At 38.2% G+C, this 22,672-nt stretch overlaps 1 protein-coding gene across 6 annotated transcripts in view; it reads right to left on the reverse strand.

Moving 5' to 3' along the window:
* The window catches only part of MLLT10 (MLLT10 histone lysine methyltransferase DOT1L cofactor), a 127,190-nt gene extending 105,850 nt beyond the window's left edge, over nt 1–21,340 (reverse strand). The window contains exons 1-4 of one of the 6 annotated variants that reach the window (XM_088150390.1): nt 21,110–21,340; nt 20,542–20,710; nt 12,577–12,656; nt 4,596–4,650 (exon numbers count right to left, since the gene is read on the reverse strand). In XM_088150390.1, the coding sequence (XP_088006516.1) occupies nt 4,596–4,650; nt 12,577–12,656; nt 20,542–20,710; nt 21,110–21,322 (517 nt within the window). In that variant the 5' untranslated portion in view covers nt 21,323–21,340. Of the gene's footprint in view, nt 1–4,595; nt 4,651–7,274; nt 7,336–12,576; nt 12,657–20,541; nt 20,711–21,109 lie in introns of those variants that run through there. The other 5 variants (XM_088150388.1, XM_088150387.1, XM_088150389.1 and 2 more) reach the window with 5 other exon arrangements.
* Nucleotides 21,341–22,672: the final 1,332 nt, after the last annotated feature.

Raw genomic sequence — 22,672 nt, forward strand, 5'->3', positions numbered from 1 at the left:
GACTTTGAAAAACACTGATCAATACCACACCGTACATCACTATTTCATGTCCTGGCAGTAGATCTTTCAGACTCTAAGAACCAGTGCTATGTTTAAATGTGTAATAGTGTATTTACAAATAGCTCAAAGAATAATACTTAAAGCTACACTATCCACTCTATCAAAATCCACAACTTATTTCTCTTCTGCATAACTCCTGGGATGCCTCACATTATTTATAAATCTTCAAGGGAAGACTGAGATGCTTAATCCAATCTAATCACACACAAGCTGAGTACCTGTCTTTAATATGTAAACAGTCATGTTACAAAGATCTACCAACATTAAAAATGTCACTTTTGAAAATAGGAAGCTTTTTCAAAGTAACATTATATTCGTTTATTTATATCAAAATCTGCTAGATAGCAGACCAAGCTTCCTGAAGTTCAACTTGAAGGAGACTTTTTATTAAAATATTTTTATTAAAATAAAATAAACATACATAAATATATAGATATTTTCTAAGGACATCAGTTTAGCATCCTAATTTTGCATTAGGATTTTTTATATGTAAAAGTATAATGTAGCTTTAAGGAAACTCAGGGATAGAAAGCTGCTGACTCAAAAGCTGGGGTGTGACATTCCTTATAAGCTTAGGAGATCCCCATTCAAACCCTTTAAAAAATGACAACAAAACTATTGCATTGTTAAGTTGGCTTTCAACCAAGCAGCTGCTTTTCAGAAATCCTGTTACAAAGCCAACAAAGAATGCTGTTCTACAGCATTCCTGATCGTCATCCAGTTGGAGCAGATTTCAATCCCAACAAAGGCTTTACATATACAAAACTAAAGAACTTCACTGCGTATACTGTAGGCTTCCAAACAAATTAAAAACAAGATTATTATAAAGCACCACACACACACACACACACACACACACACACCTGGAGAAGCCCCCAGATTTCCCCTACAATTAGTGTTTAAGTTACGTAAAAGGAAAACAGGGTTTATGATTAACATCTTTAAGTTACCATAATTGAGGATAACTAGACAAGAAAAGGCATTCAAAATATGCAAGTTGGAACAAGACTTACAAACCAGCCATGTACATAGTGATTAATTTATTTGTTGAAATCTGGCTATATATCATCAACTACAGAAAGCTCTTGGAATTTAAATTAGTGAAATGTTATGCAAAAAAGAATAAGATGCTTTTTCTATTTCCTCAGATGAAAAATAATTATGCAATATTACAACATAAGTGAAACAATTTACTGAAAGTGGACAGGATAGTAACTAAGCACATCAAAGGTGGGAAATGCCACCACAGGTCTAAGAGCAATTACCAATGGATCACCAAGATACAACCTTTGCTTTCGTTTTTTAGCAATTCTGCCCACTGTCCTTTATCTTTATAATAGTTTACAATTTTTCAAGGTTTTAATCTGTACTTTACTCATTCAACACACACAAAAAACTGGGTGCCATAATTTTATTGTGATTTTTTTTTTACCCTAAGGCAAAAAAGCCATGTTTTCCTAGCAAAAGCTAGGAAAAATTTAGAATGATTTTCATGTTTAGGCAGGCACCATTAAGAAGCAACTTCTGAAGATATTTCTAGAGTTAGATTATCTCTTCTAATTTAATGTTTGACAGTAATTTAATGTTTGATAGATCATTTATATTTATTTTAAAATTGGTGTGCAGCCATACATGGCAAATATGTATCCCCCAGAATACCTAATAACAAATAACATAAAGTAGTATCCATTTAAATTATGTAAATCAGATTAATGCAAGAATACATATCTGGAAATATCTCAAAGGTGGAGATCAAGTTAGCCAGGTTGCAACAGATTAACTGCAACTCACAAAGGTTCCACTGGATGGCATTGTGCAGATACAAGGTGGTAAAAACAGATGAGAGGAAGGAAGGCAGACTATGGTCATCATACAACCTTGCTCATTATCACACAGGATTTTTTGGATGGACCTGCTTTCCCTGCCCAAGAAGACCATTAGCACCAATTTGGCCTGTGAGAAAGTTCTATGAAGAGAGAAAGTAGAAAGTAAACATAACCTTGAGAGAAGACTACTCAGCTAAATTTGCCCCATCATTATAGGATTATTATCACCATCTGTCCTGTGAGAAACATCATAGAAGTTAATTTGTTTTTAAATAATATCATTTTAGCTTCCAAACACTTTGGGGGTAGGATAGAAACAATTGTAATAATAAATGTATTCACTATTATCTCCAAAGAATAAACCTTAACATAGATTTGAACCCGTGCTTAGCTTGACTTGCCCCAACTTTTCCTTTACCTTTCCACACCACATTGTTCTCACCTTACAAAACATCTAAAATATCAAAATATCCACAAGAGAGCATTCTCTAAAGTAGACTTCTAAAATGGGTTATCCTTCATATTTCAGATTATAGTTCCTATCAGCTCTAGACAATATGATAGATATTCAAGGATCATGAGAGTTACAGACTAAAGCATGTGGAAGACACCAGGTTGTTATAAGTCTTCTCCACTACCATCGTATGTCATTACCCAAGTACCTTTTTAATTCTAGAAATCAACCAGAGTTCCAGCAGAACAGCAGAAACCATTCTGAAAAATCCACTGCATCCACAAAATCCAGAGAGAAAGCCATCCTAATTGTCACAAAGCTTGGGGCTTATGATCTTCCCATTACAACTGAGTTACAATTATAACATTCATCACAGCTTCCTCTCAGTCACTAACTAAATGATCCATATATGGAGTAACAACAAATTACAACCAGACACACAGCAAAGTTTAAGTGAACACTCTTAAAAGCAGCATGAGACACAATCAATCTACTTTTTAGTACACACCATCCACCTTTTATTCAAAGGGAAAGTTTGTGTAAAGATCTTTACCAAGATAAATTCCAAAAAGTCATATTCCAATTCATATTCCAATTCATGGAAAAAGATCATATGCTAATAAATCACTAGGCAAATAAAAGGTTAATTATGAAAATGCTGACTTCCTCTAATAAAGCACATTTTGAACTCTTAAGAAATAAAATCAAGAATTTTCAAGTCATATGTTATAATTACCCAAGGAAAGCAGTATAATTACAAACCTAGGAGATACATATTGTACATATATCATATACATGTGTAAGTATATGTATTATAAACCTCCCCAAACACACACTTGTGTGCATATGCATGTAAATTATATATAAAACAAAAATGACTGTTTTACTTTTAATAGACTTTTGTACATTCTCTCAAAAATTCTTTCCTGGAACTGGTGCACTAAAATACATTACATTTCAAGAAGCCATGACAGAGGAAATGTGGAGCAAGGAAACTGAAATTTCACACTCACAACAGTTAATAAAAAATTAAATATAAAGACAGTTGTGTATCTTGTATAATCCCACCACACTGGCTCTCAGATTAATGGTCAAGGATACCTAAATGTCCACCTTTTGCAAAGTGAACCTATTTACAGATTTTTCACTATTTCATTTATTTGCTCTGTCCTAGAGACAAAGTTTGACTACACGGTAAGGCCTTCTTAGCAGTGGCACTGAAAGTGTCAATTTCCTCTTCATGGTGATTATTTCTCCTTCCTTATTTCAGGTATTAAACAAAAACAATACTATTCTACCAGGGTTTAGAAACACACCAGAGCCTGATTTACATTTCTGTCGTTCTGCAGAATTGCTGCATAGTTTGTTAAGTTTGGTTTTAAATTAGCATTGCTATTTTTAGTGTGTTGAACTAACTTTAATTACTGTGTGCTGTGGATTTTTGAATGGAAAGAGTTAAGTGCTTTGTTATGAATTTTAAACTTAAAAAGCATAACTGAAACTTTTCTTCATTTGTAAGGATCAGTTTGCAGGAAAAGAAAAGTTTCTCATCTCTTTCCACAATTTGACAAAGCAGAAGTAAGACGATAATGTTTCTGAAGGCAGGCAGTGTCAGAGTACTTGCACCTCATTTTACATGCACAACTTGAGAACAGAGAACAGCTTCAGATGGAATTATAAAATACATTATTCACATACACTAAAGAATTTCTGCATAAATTAAGACTACAATTTATATGCAGCCCTCTAGCATAATACAATTCTCTTATTCACCATGTGTAACAGGAAGATAAGATTTCACAAATTCATGCACATATGTAAAAATAAACACATTTTATACTGATGAACATTTACATTACTAAATATATAGATTTTAGAATACAAAAATTTCAGAGATTTTTACTGTGTCAGCAAATTTATAGATTGCAACCTAATTTTTTTTACCACTCTTACTGAAGTCCAGTTAATTTTATTTATTTTTTAATTTGATTTATATGGCTGCTCAACTTGCAAAAGTGACTCTGGGCAGCTTGTAAATGGTCAGAAGCAAAAAAGCAAAGGGACTAACAACAACACTCAAGACAGAATAACAGAATCATCAAGCCAATCATCACATGTTCCATTCAAGATGTTTCATTTCTAGACATATTTATGTATGTCCAGAAAATAGAACTGTAGAAAAAGGGGTAAGTAGTTATTTAAAAAGCAATTTCATAAGCAAAATAGTTTTTAAATAAAAGTTTTTAAATACTTACCCCCACCATCAGTCCTCTTTAAAGCACCATCCTTGTGAGGGCACAACTCACATTTCTACAGGAAGATAAAACACAATTATGAACAAAAAAATATGAAAAATATAATGTATCAAATATCTTTAACTTGTAATTAAGGACTTACATTTTAGAAAAAGACATTAGTAAGAGGATTTTTCTTGCACTGAAAGTCTCTCTTTGCCTTAATCAGAGCTCCACAAGACATTTTCTCATAACTGCTACTAGTTCTATATGAATTTACACCGATACGCAGCAAGTGAGAAAAACCTCTGAAGTCTTTTAGTTCTGTATGTACACCACTCCACCAACATGAGGCAAGCTACCACAGATTGTCTGCATAAGACAAACTTTAAGGAAACCAATGATGCATGACATTTTGAGAGGTTCTTAGATATTTACATCTCCTCTGAAAATAATATTTTGAAACATAATTTTAAAAATAAAAAAATAAAAACACAGTATCTTCCATATTTTACAGCAATCTTCCCCAATCCAACATCCCCCAACTCTACAATTCCCATCTTCTTCAGGCAACAAGGTCAACGCACACTGGAAGTGATGGAAGGTGCAATTCATTACATCCGCAATGGGGAAAAACCCTCTTTGTGGAACTGTAGATAATGATTACTGCAGGTACCCCTCCAGCCACAGACATTTTCCTTTGCACTTGCTCACACCTGATATTTATTTTATTTTCATTTTTTCCACTTGGTCAGGTATATTTCAAAGTGAAAAAGGAAAGGTCAGACTTTATTATCATTGCCAGGTAAAAAGGAATGTTGTGAGAGATTCAGAAGGAAGTGAAGGAAGACAAGTGCAGTTTAGGTGAAAAAAAGCAACACAGCCAAGATATAAGAACTGTGGGAAGGAAACATTTAAAAGAGACTCTGCTTTAATTAACTTACTATAAGTCTGACTGCAAATTTACTCTTATAGTTTTCAAGATTATGTTTTATCTCAGACTAGCATTAAAGATGACTTTTTGAAATACATATGGTTCTTGGTTCTTTGGTTTCCCAGCTATGTGGGGCTCGGTAAATACTCAGGAATGACACTAGAGCATCTGTGACAAGACTCTACAGCAGGTCTGCACAACATTTGTCTTGCCAAGCAGCCTTGTGCAGCTTGCTGGAGTTTTGCGAAAACTCAGTAAATCCACTGCTGTCAAACACTGCTGCCACAAGGATACGCCACTGTACCACCACCCAGAAAGACACGCTGCTGAGCGTCTCAATACCTCCAAGTTTCACCAACACTGCCAGCTCCCTCCCTGCCACTGCACCACTAGCTGCTGAACAGCTGATTGGCACACGAGGTATTCCTTTGTGGCCCGCGATTATTTTTAATTTATCGATGTGGTTCTTTCCCCTTTAGGAGTTTACAAGCCTGCTCTAGGGAATACAATATTATGGGGAAAGGAAGCAACATGACCCAAAAATTAACTGGAAAAGCAAGGAAAACAGCATTAAGCAATAGAAAGCAGAGAGACTGATACTATGAAAAGCAGTAAGGAAGGTCTATGAGATGATCCAAAGGTACAGGGAAAAAAAATACAGAGGAAATTTTAAAATGTTTGGATTATGTGTGAAAGAGAAAGACTTTGCAAGGGCTGGATTAGAAGTGCTGTGAATGAGAATCAAAGAATTAAATTGGCATGTATTTTAAACTTCCATTTTCATTTCTGTCATGTATGTGGAATCTTAGTAAAATTAATTTTCATCCAGCCTAAATAATCACACCCATGTTATTAAAAAACATTCTGTGACACTCTTTCAAAACACCAGATATACCTGCTAATTTAAAATGTAGAGATAACTCCATAAAGTGCATTTTAAGAAAGTTTATTATTGTGTTGTTAAAAATATGCTAATTACTTTTGGTTCAAGGTATGATTACACTGAACTACGACCCTATCCCCAAATACAAGGGCTCATAGTTCCACTTGGTGCAGATCCTCCGGTGAAGGAATCCCATATTTTTTCTTCTAGCTCAAGAGCTACATAATTCACTGATTTTGCTCTTTCTGACATGCACTGGGGTAGAGTGAGGGGAGCCTGTGGGTGGTTGTTAGGGCATTCTAGCAGGATGATTGAGACACCAGGTTTTTAGTTTCTGTTTTTATGGTTTTTATTCTTACGGTTACAATTTTTGTAGTTTTATCATGGTTGTGAGCCACCCAGAGTTGTGCTCTAAGATGGGCAGTCATACAAATGTATTTCCTCATTTAGTGACTGTCTCGTACGGCAACCATTCACAGTTACAATGATGATGAAAAAGTAACTTTGAGACCAGTCCTCACATTTACAACTTTCTATAAACGGGTCTATAAAGCAAAGAAAAGCTGAAGTAAGATCATGAATACAGTCACAGGTTCACTTAGCGATCACTTCAGTTAGCAACCAAGTTGCCAGTCCCAATTGTGGTTGCTAAATGAGGACCACGTGTATTTTAAATTAAATACATACATACATACAGAGGTACCTCGGTTCACAAACTTAATTCGTTCCACGATTCTGGTCGCAAACCGAATTGGTCGCGAACCGAATCAAATTTCCCATAAGGTTCAATGTAAATAAGGTTAATCTGTTCTGAACCATATGTATTTTTTTTTAACCACAAAAATATGAAACAAAGTACAGTATGAAGAGAGAGAACACTAACCTTACTTGAGCCGACCCCAAAAAACTTCACAGCAGGTGTCTGTCTGCGACCGCGATCTCGCCTAGAGGAAGCCACGACCACGTGTCAGAGCAGGGAAGATGGCCGCGGGTCATGTTTGTCACCCGACGCGGAGTTCACGAACGGAAGCAAAAATTTGCGAACGCTGCTGTTCGCGAACCGAATTGGTCATGAACAGAAGTGTTCGTGAACCGAGGTATTACTGTACATTTACTTAAACTGTAAATTTTTTGCTAGGTCCAGGCGCACCATAGATTTATACACATACAGATGGGACTCAGTTGTATTTTCCATTCCTTTCCTAATGAATTCTCATACCAAGTTTGTCTTTTCACATACAGTATATATTATTAAATATGGATTCCATTTTTCCATGAGACAGTGCTTAAGGTGGCTAAGAACTGGTTACTATCCTGTAATTACAATTCTTTAAGTGATCTTCTGTGATTTCACACTCATGGCTTATGTCCCTGTTGTTGTTGTTGTTCAGTTGTTAAGTCGTGTCCGACTCTTCGTGACCTCATGAACCATATCGCGCCAGTCCTTCCTGTCCTTCACTGCCTCCCTGAGTTTGCTCAGTTTCATGCTCATTGCTTCAGTGATGCTATCTAACCATCTCATCCTCTGCCGTCCCCTTCTCTTTTTGCCTTCAATCTTTCCCAGCATCAGGGTCTTTTCCAAAGAGTCCTCTCTTTGCATTAGGTGACCAAAGTATCTGAGCTTGAGCTTCATTATCAATCCTTCCAATGAGCAGTCAGGGTTGATTTCCTTTAATATGTCCCTGTGCAGAGTCTCAATTGTAAATTTCTTAAGCTGCAGCTCCCACTAAGTCCCTTGAATTGCTAAAACTGATGCAGCAGAACCAAGGAAGAACAGTCACCTGACACCTAGTGGTGTAGTATGGAGGGCTGTATAAATTCACAGACAACCAATCAAGAACTCCTGTTATAGATCAGCAATCAGTTATTCACTGTGGTCTGTGAGATTCACACACATAGATGAGTAACAACTTCTTACCTGGAAGACAGCCTGGCTATAATAAGTATGAAGAGAATGGCCCCAAACATTGCACCTCTCTGGGAGCAGAGGTCCAAAGGCTGAGCCCATGTGGCTACCCAGCATAAGTTCAGTATGGAGTTACCACAGAGGAAAGGTGCCAATGCTGCCATCAGTTTTGAAAAGTGAGCACAGGTAAGGAGGAGGCATGGCTGTTTTGCCAACACATAGCAAAGCATTATGGTTGCCACCTCCATTTGGAGTAATGTTAAGGGATAAACCATGGCCTCTAAAGGACATAGGAAGGCCAGGAATAAACATTAGTTCTAGCAAAAGAATATCTTCCACTCCAAGTAAAAAGTGAGAACGTTGTAGACATCCAAAAATTTCCAATGACTTCAGGGACTGGCAAAATGTGGCAATGTAATGTTCTGATTCAGGTGGAAGGTCAAGACTGACTTTGGAAGGAAAGAACTATCTGGATAAAGGTAATCTGTCACAGTGCCTGCCCTATGAAACAGCATTCCCCTGGGAGATCCAGACAGCTGGACCCTGTTGGCCTTTATTAAGGCATTAAAGGCCTAGTTGTTCCCCCAGGCTTTGGGACTCAGAGGTTAAGACAGCCCTGATTTGTCTAGTTCAGTTTTTCTTTTTGCTCTGGTTGGAATTGGGCAAGGTAGGCCTCTTAGAAGGTTTTGAATCTCAAAGAGGAATTTCCTTGGGTCCAACAATAGTGCAATACAGACTTGAGGGTCTTCTGCAGGCAGTGGAGATCAGGAGATCTCTCAGACAAGGAAGCGGCCAGGAAATTTTGGGGATATGGTAGGAGGCATAACAAAAAACAAAGGGGCCACAATAGCTTTGGAATCTACTACCCTTAATGCTTGTCTTAGAAAGTTCAAAGAAAGACTCACAAACTAAAAAAATGATTGTGATAAGTCTGTTAATAAACACCTAACAATGCTGACAAGCATCTACTTTGTGACCTTCATTCCAGGTAAAAAAGACACAACTTAAACCCCTCCAAGGGGAATGTCTGCTGATTTTTGTCTTGTGAAATGAGCCCCTGAGAGCCATGAGGCCAAAGACTTGTAATGGGAGGTACACGCTGTCCTGCTGAACATCTCTATGGAGTTTTGAAGACAATTTCACAGAATTTTAAAGAAAAAAAATGAAAAAGGAAGATTTTATGTAAAGCAGAAAGATAATAATCTCAAGCATAAATGTGCTAATATTTGGTGGTTAAAAACAACTAAATGTCTTGGCAGGAGCCACACCTTGTTGAATGATACACTTATAGGGTGGACCTCCCACCAAACAACCCATAAGCTCTAGAAGGATCTGAACAGGGGTCTGCACAAGTGTATGAACAATAATACAAATAATAAAAATATGGAACAAAAATTAAAATCAAAGCATGTAAATTATACATATATATTAAATCAGAGACTAGCTACAAGCAAAATAAACTATAACATATTTACAAGTCACTTTTTGACCAAAGACTATCTAAATGAAAATAATGGCAGTCCAAAAACAAAGGTCACAATGGAACTACTTCAGCATTCCTCCTTGCAAAATAATCCAGTGCTCAACTGCACATCTATTGTTATATATAATAATATTTCAAGTTCTAAAATTAACCTGTATAAGTATATTTGCATTTACAGTTCCACTTCATTCTTAGAAAATGAAGTGAAACAGGGATTAGTATGGGAATGGACAAAAACCACTACAAAGATAGTTACCTTGATCCTACAATTTCTGTTGAGGATCCTTTCAATGGCTTTATAAAAATGACCAAAATAGACTGAAGTAACTATAGATATTATACCACATTTAAATAAAATTCTTTTTATAATCATGGATAAAAGCCAAGGCACACACAAAAATCTGTACTTATTGTAACAGCTGTCCAAATGTCCAACTATATAAAATAGAAGAGTGATGCATAAAAAAATTGAGAGGCATACATGCATTCCAAATCATTATTACTGTCCTTTCTCGGTAAATTGCTTGATTTAGTAAACCATCTACATTTCCATAAATGTTTCATCTCTCTCTTAGCAAAGAGCTTTTGAGAAGCACAGAAACCATAAAGAATGCAGTATTCAGCACCACCACACATATAGATCATACAGATCCACATTTCAGCTCTCTTTCAATGTCCATATTGCTAACCGCAACCAGACTGTCCCCAAAGGAACAGGAACTGAACTCTAACACTCCAATCAATCTTGCCCACAGTGAAAATAAAGCATAGCATAGCATGATGTGTGAACCCAGCCTATTGTTTCATCTGTTTCTTCAGTAAGAAGCTACTATAATTCATCCAAAGCAAAGCAAAACAGTATGCAGTATTCAGTATGGTATGTTGCCATACCATACCATATATACACGCATATGTACACACCCTAAAAAAATTAATTTTATCAAAGGACCCTAACTGGCTCACTAGAAAAGAATGCACTAAACTGCACCTAGATATACAAGATACTAAATCCATCAAAAGTTCAAACAGTTAGAAAAATCACAACACTGAACCACCCATACAAATACCATAACAAATATAAAAACAGCGATCAACTGCAACAGAACTAATTCTCATGCTTCATTACATCCTCACTTATTTCTTACTAAATCAATATGGTAAATAAAATAAGTCTGGCCAACCTCTTGATATATTGCCAGTAATAGGCTAGGTATTCCCACAGAGTTATATAAGACAATGGGAATACCACAGAAACCTGCCCATCAAACTGCTATATGGTAGACAAAGAGACATCATGAAGAAAGAGCTCTATTCTATCCTTGTGCACAGATTTAAATCTAGAAAATTGAAAGCAAATCCTGTAGCATAATATAACCTGTTATATTTGTATCTTACATTATGCACTAAAATAGCTTTTCCCAATTTAGTATAATCCCAACACACTAGAATGCAATTCTCTAATTTAGAAATTGTAGTACCAATGCATGTATGTGGCATCAGATTGGCGAAATTCTGTAGAACAGAAATAAACTTCCACTAGCCTTGACCTAAGAGAGATAGAAAGTTTCAGCTTTTGTCCTTGTATGCAACAAAGAGATGGAGCTTACAAATTTTGCATCTGCTTTTAGCTATGTAAGCTGCCTGAGAACTATAGTTTACATTAAACTAACAGTTACATGAACCAAGAAGTTTAGAAGACAGTTTGAAATTGACTTTAATTGCAGTTAATGTTAACCACAGTTGGGTACTCTAGATAACATAACTCTCAATTTGGGTAAAGAAAAAGACAATATTTCTCTCATTAATAGACTAAAGAAAAGGAAAGTCTACAAACAGAAGACCTGTTGAGATTTGTTTCCATTTGCACATGCTATGCTAAGTCACTGTTTAGCATGATGTACAAGTGCAAGCAACTTTAAAATTTAATTAGCTTTTTCCAAACAATAATTCAGTGCTATAACTTTGAAGGAAGTTGCAGAACCTGATCTGCCATGACAGTGCATCATCTTTGCTTGTTTAAAAAAAAAATGGTAAAAAAGAAATTAGGAATTTAAGATTCCATGCATATTTTCAACCCAAATAAGCGTTCTTCTTTATACCATTTCCAATAATAAACCATCAAAATGCACTGACAATACTTGCAAAAGTTATCTTTTGGAGCTGGAATTTTTATTCCCAAGTACCCACATGTCAATTACAGCAATAAAATAAAGGATATACATTTTATAAATAAGGAAATCAAGGAGTATACACAAACAACCAGATTTGCCTCTCTTAGATTTCCATAGTATACTCATAATAGATTTAGTTTTGGTGCAAAAACCAGAAACCACAAAATACGCTGAAAAAGCAACCTCCCATGTTTCCAAGCTGCTGATAGAAAACTTTGGCATCTAGATTATTTTTCAATTTATGCCAGAGATTCAAAGAAAAAAAAAGTGGCGGTTGCACTTTTGCTCCCAGGTCATTTTTTCCCCCTCTCAATGGGGTGCTGAGGGAGGAAGGGGGATATAGCCATGGAATATATAATATTGTATTGTTGAGTCTTTGAGCAGACATGGATGCTGTCTGGTTTTCTATATTGTGAAATGAAAACTAGTAGTAATTAAAACATCCAGACAAAAATATAAAAATAGGATTCTTACTCTTTTAAACTTGTTTATTCCCATTATCGACTGATATAAGAGAAAATGTCATTCCCTGATAAATAGAATTCATTTTCAGTATGAATGCATACTAGCCAGTAGAAATTATTACAAATATGCCTGTAAATTATACATATTAATTCAGACTTACCACTCTGGCTGCTCTTTCCTGAGATTCACATTTTCTACAAAACCAAGGTCCAGTGGGTACTTGCACAATTCCATAGCATGCTGGTTTGGGGGACAAAAACAAATAATCAATAACAGCATATAATATATACAAATATATTATTGACATACACCCAAAATATACCACTGAATTAAATTACCTGCAAAGTAATTTATTTATATATAGACATTGTGTAAGGCAAGTAATATATAGATACTAAATATATTTAGAAACATCCTGTTAATTCTACTTAAAATGTTACAATTATTCTATTTACAATAATACAACAGAGCATTCTCACCTTGAAAAGGAAAACATGTATAAAACAATTTTTCATAACAAACTGCAAACAGTTAAGGGTCACTATATGGTAATTATTTTGACAAATTTGAGAAACATTTTCGCCCTTAAAAATCAGTTTGATCAGTCCTTTTGTTAATAGAGCATGTTAATGGATACCATGTAACAAACTCTAAAGATGCAGTCTAAACCTTGTCTCTAATTTACCTCAAGTTACTAAATTGAGGTTTCCCCTAACAAAGGACTTATTTTCTTTTATAGACCTATCTTAGCACCCTAATCCATAACCCCACCCCTAATCTAATATTTTCCTAGGGACAAAGCATCCTTAATCAATTCAATTTTGATTTGCCCATTCAAACTTCTGTGTTTTTAGCTCCACCATACTCTCCTGACTTTCAACATACACTTTATTGTTCCCACATAGAAAATAAAAATAGACTTTGGGTCTACAATAAGAAAAATCAAATCCATAGTTAGTTAGTATCCTAATTGGGATCAATAACAATGATATAACAATTCAGGCAACTCTTCAAGTTGCCCAAAGCTCTTCATCAAACAATGTGGTACAAAAACCAGAGGAAGAAGAAACAGATTTGTTAGTTCCTGAGTCTTCAAGTTAGGTATGATATTGACTTTTCTCAATTGTGGCTTTAGTTCTTCTTTTGCATCAATAACCAACATCATTGTCTACTAGTACTATTATGCTTTTTGCCTTCATTAAATTAAAAATAGTTTCTGATCCTCTAATAAACTGTCTTGCTTATCATTCTTCAAAACTTGCTGTATATATTCATCCCAGAATCTCACTGTACAACAGATTATCAAATTAAATCTAACAAATCTATATTCCTACATGTCTTTCAACCTTGCAACTAGCTGCCCAGAGTTGCATCAATATTATAGCACTCTGCCTTCAGACTTTGACAGTAATTTAAATTAATAAGCGTGTATAATAAAACTATTGTAATCAATGTTGGTGCTACCACAGAATGCTATTCCTAGGACTAGTAAACAGATTATCCCACATACAGTGGGGCAAAAAAGTATTTAGTCAGCCACCAATTGTGCAAGTTCTCCCACTTAAAAAGATGAGAGAGGCCTGTAATTTTCATCATAGGCATACCTCAACTATGAGAGACAAAATGAGAAAAAAAATCCAGAAAATCACATTGTCTGATTTTTAAAGAATTTATTTGCAAATCATGGTGGAAAATAAGTATTTGGTCACCTACAAACAAGCAAGATGTCTGGCTCTCACAGACCTGTAACTACTTCTTTAAGAGGCTCCTCTGTCCTCCACTTGTTACCTGTAGTAATGGCACCTGTTTGACCTTGTTATCAGTATAAAAGACACCTGTCCACAACCTCAAACAGTCACATTCCAAATTCCACTATGGCCAAGATCAAAGAGCTGTCGAAGGACACCAGAAACAAAATTGTAGACCTGCACCAGGCTGGGAAGACTGAATCTGCAATAGGCAAGCAGCTTGGTGTGAAGAAATCAACTGTGGGAGCAATAATTAGAAAATGGAAGACATACAAGACCACTGATAATCTCCCTCGATCTGGGGCTCCACGCAAGATCTCACCCCGTGGGGTCAAAATGATCACAAGAACGGTGAGCAAAAATCCCACATGGGGGGACCTAGTGAATGACCTGCAGAGAGCTGGGACCAAAGTAACAAAGGCTACCATCAGTAACACACTATGCCACCAGGGACTCAAATCCTGCAGTGCCAGATGTGTCCCCCTGCTTAAGCCAGTACATGTCTGGGCCCGTCTGAAGTTTGCTAGAGAGCATTTGGATGATCCAGAAGAGGACTGGGAGAATGTCATATGGTCAGATGAAACCAAAGTAGAACGTTTTGGTCTAAACTCAACTCGTTGTGTTTGGAGGAGAGAGAATGCTGAGTTGCATCCAAAGAACACCATACCTACTGTGAAGCATGGGGGTGGAAACATCATGCTTTGGGGCTGTTTTTCTGCAAAGGGACCAGGATGACTGATTCGTGTAAAGGAAAGAATGAATGGGGCCATGTATCGTGAGATTTTGAGTGAACACCTCCTTCCATCAGCAAGGGCATTGAAGATGAAACGTGGCTGGGTCTTTCAGCATGACAATGATCCCAAACACACAGCCCGGGCAACGAAGGAGTGGCTTCGTAAGAAGCGTTTCAAGGTCCTGGAGTGGCCTAGCCAGTCTCCAGATCTCAACCCCATGGAAAACCTTTGGAGGGAGTTGAAAGTCCGTGTTGCCCAGCGACAGCCCCAAAACATCACTGCTCTAGAGGAGATCTGCATGGAGGAATGGGCCAAAATACCAGCAACAGCGTGTGAAAACCTTGTGAAGACTTACACAAAACGTTTGACCTCTGTCATTGCCAACAAAGGATATATAACAAAGTATTGAGATGAACTTTTGATATTGACCAAATACTTATTTTCCACCATGATTTGCAAATAAATTCTTTAAAAATCAGACAATGTGATTTTCTGAATTTTCCCCCCCCCTCCCCATTTTGTCTCTCATAGTTGAGGTATACCTATGATGAAAATTACAGGCCTCTCTCATCTTTTTAAGTGGGAGAACTTGCACAATTGGGGGCTGACTAAATACTTTTTTGCCCCACTGTATACTTTATCACAGTCCATCATGAAAGTAACATTTGCCAATTCTACTTATTCCTTTTAGGCTTGGTTATGCACCAAATTTTTAGGTTTATATGATTTAAACTGAAATGTTGCATATGTATAAATCTCCCTGAAATTCATGTGCCACTGTTATAACTGAGTATAGGAATCACTACTGTGAAGATTATGGAACAACTGCTCCAGGACTATTGTATGGCATAAAATCCAACTATCTCATAAAGCAAAATAACTGTGACATGAGTAAAACCATCAAGGCTATATAGATAATACAGCAGTTTATTTTATCACAATAATAAAATAAAATAATAAAAATGCATCACAAGTGCATTTGAATCAGAATGTATGCATATTAATTTGAAAATGAAGTTGGAGTGAATTCAACTGGACTTACTCCTAGATAAATTTTACATACCTTGTACAATTTTACATACATTTTGTATTATAAGAGTCTTCATTTTCCAACTTAAATAACCAGGGAGGATTACTTTTCATTTTAGCTACACTTCTCTTTATCTACAAGAAAACTGATGGTCTTGGAGGCAGACTGATCCCAAAATAAAATCAGTTAAATCAAGCAAGTTGGCTTTTTGTAAGTACCAATAATAAAACAATATCAGATGTGACAATGATCTGGGCTGTATGCACATGTGCTTTTATAAAAGTTATAGTGCTTGTATCTCTGCTGTTGACTTCAGAAATCAACAACCATTTCATGCTTACTGAATATTTGAAAATAAAAAAAGGACACATACAAGAATTAGTAAGTGGTCCAAGCTACAAAGGAAGCATACAGACAAGTAGCCAGGAACTGTAATATGGAATTAGTGTCAGGAAAAGAAAAGTTCAGAATAAAATGAGTTAGGGAAGGATGCTAGGAATAACTTCCTAGAGTACTTAAGATACTAGCTGAGGTTCTAGTAAAATCCTTAGTTATTATTTCTGAGAAATCCTACAGAACTGACAAAATGCCAAATGCCTGAAAGGCAGCAAATGCTGTCCCTGTTGTCAAAAAGAAGGAAAAAGAAGATTTAGCAAACTTCAGACCAGTCAGTCTGGGAAAATTCTTGAAATGATCATAAAAAGATTGCTTTGTAAGGACCTTTAAAATTGTATAGTAATTATCAAAAGTTAACCAAATACAGAAATCTAGACAAATATAGAAATGTAGACAAATCTTATCTTTTGATCGGGCAACTTCCTTAATAGATTGTGGGAATGCTGTGAACATAATATATCTTGACTTCAGCAAACCATTTGAGAAAATATGTGATACGTTGATGAGCAACCTAAGCATTATATTATTATTATTCAGATTTGTTATAGCTGCCCCAATCTAAAAGCATGGGCTGGATGGCATACAATTAAGTGGATACAAAGCTGACTCAAAAATTGTACTCAACAATCAATGATTCCTTATCAAACTGGACAGCAGTATCTACAGCACTTGGACACCACACAGAAAATATAAATATTCTTTATAAGTTAGAGAAATTGACTGAACACAAAATAATGAGATTTAACAGTTCTGAGCAAATTTCTTCACTTAGAAAAAAGATTATGTGCACAGGTATCGAATAGGGGATATCTGGCTTGATACATGTGAGAAAGTACTTGTTAGAGTAGCTAATTGCAAACTGAATATAAGCCAGCAGTGGGATATGGTTGCAAAAAAGAATAATGCAACTTTAGGCTGCATCAATGGAAATGTAATTTCCAAATCACAGGAAGTAATCATTCCACTCTATTTTGCTTTGTTGTTGTTGTTTTTTTATCTGCGCTCAGTTGTTACCGACTCTGCAGTGACTGCTTGGACGAGTCCTTTGCAGTTTTCAAGGCAAGTGTTTCGGAAGTGGTTTGCCAGTGCCTCCTTCCTAGAGCAGAGCCCAGCTGGCGAGCGCAGGAGGCAGGGTTTCCATTGCTTCGCGCCCTTTTCAGGCGCGTGCAGTTTTTTGCGCTTACCAGCAACTGCTCCCGACTACTTATAGCATGTGTGCAGTTCTGAGCACACCATTTTAAGGATTCACAAAAATTGGAACAGATCCAGAGAAGGGCAACAAAAATGTTCAGGAGAACAGAAACTGTTTTATGAAGAGAGACTGAAGGAGTTTGGTATGTCCAGCCTTGAGAAAGCCAGCTGAGGGACACTATGATAGCATTCTTCAAACACCCAAAAAGATGTTACATAGAAAAAGATCAAGATTTGTTTCTCTCATACCAGAGTACAAGGTATGGAATAACAGATTCAAGTTACAGGAAGGCATATTTCTACTGAATGTTAAAAACAATTCAAACAGTAAGGGCAGTTTGATAATGGATCTAATTATCCAGAGAAGTAATGGGTTCCTTTTCACTAGATGTGCTCAAATAGAGACTAGACAGCTACCTTTCCTTTATTTTGGATTCTGTACTGCATAGGGGGGGTAGAGATAACCGCCTAAGCAACTCCTTCAAACTCTAGGCTTCTAAGCCATGGTGATCATCATATGGTCAAAGTGCCCATCAAAATTACCTGAAATTATATAAAATGTGTGTCACAAAATATCCTTGAGAATTCAAGCAAAATATCATCAGGTTTGATAGAGGGAGAAAATTCTGCCTATTCTAATTTTTGAACATTTAAAAAACATTTTAATGTAATTGTGGGGGTTGCAGATGCCATCTTACAAGCAACAGATGTCAAATGACAGCCCACAGCCATACTATATATACTTCAGGCAGATTGTTCTGAGCTTCCTTCTTTACCTGTCATTCCACAACATTTCTGCAGTTCTATATTAACTTTCTTCCATTTCAAACTCCTTTAATCTTCCTACAATGGAAAGTTAGTGTACTGAAAGAAAGATAGCTTCTCCCCAATGCTGTCATTCTTCCCTTCATCCAAGTTCCCTTTGCCCAAATTCCCTTCATCCTTCACTCCTGATTGGTACAGGAAGAGACTTAAGAGACTCTTAAGATGAACTTTCTCAAAAAATCTAATATACATCTTCACATTTACAATGAATTAGATTTAATTCCCACTAGGAAAATCTAGAATCTTACTGTAAATCATGAGAACCTTTTTGAGACCAAACTGTGGAACATATATTTAAAATCATCTGAGCAAACATCTGCAGCTATTTTCTAAGGATACAACCTATGAGGAATTAAATTAATTGGACTTATTTTGAAAAAGATAACCATAGAATCAGTCTGTATACTTTTTTCAGCATGAAATATTGTTGTAGTGTACAAAAATGATTAAAGCACGTAAAAAGAAATTTTGTTTTCACAATAGTACCTTTACCATGCTGTATCATTCGCATTCCATTTTCAGTTTAATTATTCCCTAGTTCCCATGGTTGGATTACACCTCAAATATGATGCATATTGCAAGTTTACCACTATCAATACATTAAGAAAATACATTGAAATAAATGTCTCTATAGGAGAAAAACACAAATCCTAACCATCTGAATCAAACATTGATTTTTATGAAAAATGCAATACATTATTTTCACATTATTCAATATTGAGAAATTCACCAGCAAGACACTTTAGGATAAACCTAAACTGATTTTCATTCAGGTGTTCGCTGAGCTTGGTTGTTTTCTTGTAGATGTTTTGTTACCCAACTAGGTTAACATCTTCAGCGCTAGAAGGGAATGGGGTTTGCTCTCTGTTTATATACAGCAGCTTGCCTTGTCAGTGTTGGTGGGGGTGTTGTTTTCTCCTTGGTACCCAGAGAGCAAACAGCAAACTCCGCTCCCTTCTAGCACTGAAGATGTTACCTAGTCGGGTAACGAAAAGTCTGCAAGAAAACAACCAAGCTCAATGAACACCAAGGACTCCACAGATTGCATCAAATGTATAAATTTTAAATTATATAACTGCAATTTAGCAACAATTCCTGCTAAAAAAGAGTCTATATACATAGGCACATTACTAAAAAATATTAATAATTTTGTTTGCAGTAAGAAAGGGATGCTGTCAAAAGTTCTAGCAAGTGTTTTTAAAGCAACCAAATCCCTTATACCTTTTGTGCTGTGATGTACAAACTGAGTTATAAGTGACCCCAACTTCTTGCAGAAGTAAAAGAAACAAGAACACCAAGATAACAGATGCACACTGTGCTCATTATAGTCAGCAAAACAGCAACACAGCTGGGCACCAGCCAACTGCACTCCCTCCAGTAATCCAAACAAATCTATCATCAAAGGCTAAGTAATTCTACAGCGCCCCTTTTCCTCCCTTCCTCCATCAAGCCCCTACCACAAACAGGAAGTCTTCCTATCCAGCCGACCTGATCAAGCTAAATGACACTTTGGCAAGCGTGGGAGAGAGGGAGGGGAAAATGGGGGGGAGGATGTCACATGATTGCTAACTCTCCCTTGGACAAACACTTTACCAAGCTTCTCGTCTAGTTTACTAGTAAAAGTCTGCGTGGGAGAAGCAGCGAGCTTGCTCTCGGCGTGCAAAGCGGAAGAGGGATTCCAATGTAGGAGAGTGGCCGAAAATCGAACATCGGTCTTGACTCTACGCCGAACTCCGCATTCGTGGACTATTCTGCTAACGACCCGGCCCTCTCCTACCCTGCCTTCTAGCCAGAGGGCGGAGGAAGGGGCAGGCACACGCGGGATGAGGAAGTAGCGACCTAGGACGACACGCGCAACTGACTCGTGCTCTTCCCGAAGACAAGGAAAGCGAGCCTTTCCCAACTGTTGCAGAACACACGTCCTACCGCTGTTTTCTAAAAAAAAAAAAAAACAACTGGCTCTGCGAGCGGGGAAGGGACAAGCCACCTGATCTTTGCCGCCGGGCGGGGAGAGCAATGACGCGCTTAGGCATACGTACTCCGAAAGGGCAACCGGGGCTAAGTTTAGGCTGAGGGGTCGCGAGGGAGGAGGAGGGGGAAGGGAAGGCCGCAGGGAGCAGCTCGCCGGCACGGACGGGCGGCCCTCTCAGAGGCGCACGGCCGGCGGAGCGGGGACGGCCGAGGCGGGCCCTCTCACTCACCTTGATGCACTGCGACATTGCAGCCATGCCCGTCGCAGTAAACCAGCGGGTTCTCGGCCCAGCCCCTCTCGTCGGAGCACACGCAGCAGCCGCCGATCATCTCCTTCATGCTATTGGAGAACTCGCCCTCCAGTGACACAGGCAGCAACAACGGCTCGCTAGAGACCATCTAAGGGTTAAAAACACCGTCAGCACGACACCACACACCGCCAGAGAGACCCCCGTGGCCTCCGCCGCCTTCTCCCCCACAGCACTCCGCTTTCAGTCGCTCAGCCACCGCCGCCGCCAGTACCGCCTCCATAACAGGGATGTCGGACCCATGGCCGCTGGAAGCGGCAGTGGTGCTGGCGGCGGCGGCGGCGGCAAGAAGAGAACAGCGATGAAGAAGCTTCCTTGAAGTTCCTCCCGTGCGCCGGCTCGGCCGGGCCACTATCCGTCAGTCTTTCAGCTCAGGCAACAGGAACAGGGCTGAAGTTACGGGCCGCCCTCGCGGCAAGAGTCCTGCGGGCACGCAGCGAGGCAATAAAGCGAGAGAGCAAGGCCCGCTCCACGCAGGCGCACTGCAAACCTTCCTCAGAGAAGGCCCCGCGACGCGCCGGCGGCCGCAGGACCAAAGGCCTCCTCTCTCCGCGGTCTTCTTTTCCTTCTCCTCCCCGCCCTTCCTCCCTCCACGCGAGGGCTCATGGGCCGCCAGTAGAGCGTGAGCGACCTCCGAGTCCTGTGTCGCGCGCGCGATGCCCGCGAGCCTCCCTCTTTTTTGCCGTTTCCAACGGATGCACATTCGGAGCGTGCGCGGGGAGGGGAGAGGAGGGAGGGAGGAATGCAGAGTCGCCCTCCCTCTTGTCTGAGGGAGTCATGCTGTGTGGCGGGACTAGGCCCGGACAAGCAGCATTTTTTTACGTTTCTTGGCTGCCGTACAAAGATGACACCACGCTCTGCTCCCGAGAGACTCGGGGAGGGGGAGGGGGAGGAATGTTGCGCGCGCGCGTGTGTTTTCATTCATCTCACTTCCCCCTTAGGCCGTTGTGATTCTTGGGGCCAACGGAGCTGATGGATTCCTGGCCCTTTGCTCGGTCACACCCGCGCTGCATTTCCCCCCCGTGTGTTTCAGCCTCCTCGCAGTGGGGAGAGCGCTTTGGGCAGCCAAACCTAAGGTTAGGTCAGCTGCTATCATCTAAGACTGGCCCTAGCGGGGTGACCAGCCGCAGCTTTCTATTTTTGTCATCACACGCACCGTGCCCAAAACGCCAGGCTCATATTTCTTATTCTGGAGCCCACTTTAAAAGTTCAAAATAGGCTTAATTGTTCTCACTGGCTTAGTTCTTTACTGACCTAATAATATTTCCCTTAATGGCATAATTTCAGATACCTTTAATGGGAATTGACTGGCACTTTTTTCCCAGGGTCTCAAGATCTGCAAGATTCTGCTTATTTCTAAATCCTCTTATTTCTAAATGCATTTATTTTATGAAGAACAAGTGTCCAATGACTGATTTTATTGTGGCATAAGCTTTCTCTTTCTATTGTGTCCCTTAATTTTAATCATGTCTGCATGACACACTTTCCCAGACTAAGGATGCAACATTAAGGAATTCCAGCAAGATTTTTGTCTTTTTCCCATTCATAATCATCTTAAATGTATTTTGGCTTCATGTGCAGAATTTACCCAATTCCATTTTTTTCTGCACCAAGGAAACTACCTGGATATACATCAATGAAATTACCAAGAACTCAGCTTGACTTGGACACTTTACTTCCTTCAGCTTAATTAATACATTTATATTTCTTAAATTCACAGGACACAATTACATTTATTACTTTCACCCTGGCCTCACTATATCACAGCGTACCAACATGCATTTAAACTGGTACTAAAAAAAAAAAAGAGAAAAGCCAATTAATCTGCCTCAGTCTGTTAGACACAACCTGACTTTTCTTGCTATTTAAGGTAATTTGAAAGGACATCTTTCTCAATTTTTAATCAATAGTTGATTTGTTCATATTAAAAAAAAATCAGACAATGTGAGATTAAGAGTAATCAGCAAAGAAAAATCTTCAGTTTTTCAATCCTCTATTTTAAGCACTTATGACTAAAAGAAAGAATTGCAGCTACTCTTAAGACTGAAGTGAT

Source organism: Python bivittatus, unplaced genomic scaffold (genome assembly GCF_059951505.1).
Source record: "Python bivittatus isolate LINGU-HERP-01145 unplaced genomic scaffold, Pbiv_v1 ctg000610_np1212, whole genome shotgun sequence".
In the NCBI taxonomy this organism is placed as follows: Eukaryota; Metazoa; Chordata; class Lepidosauria; order Squamata; family Pythonidae; genus Python; species Python bivittatus.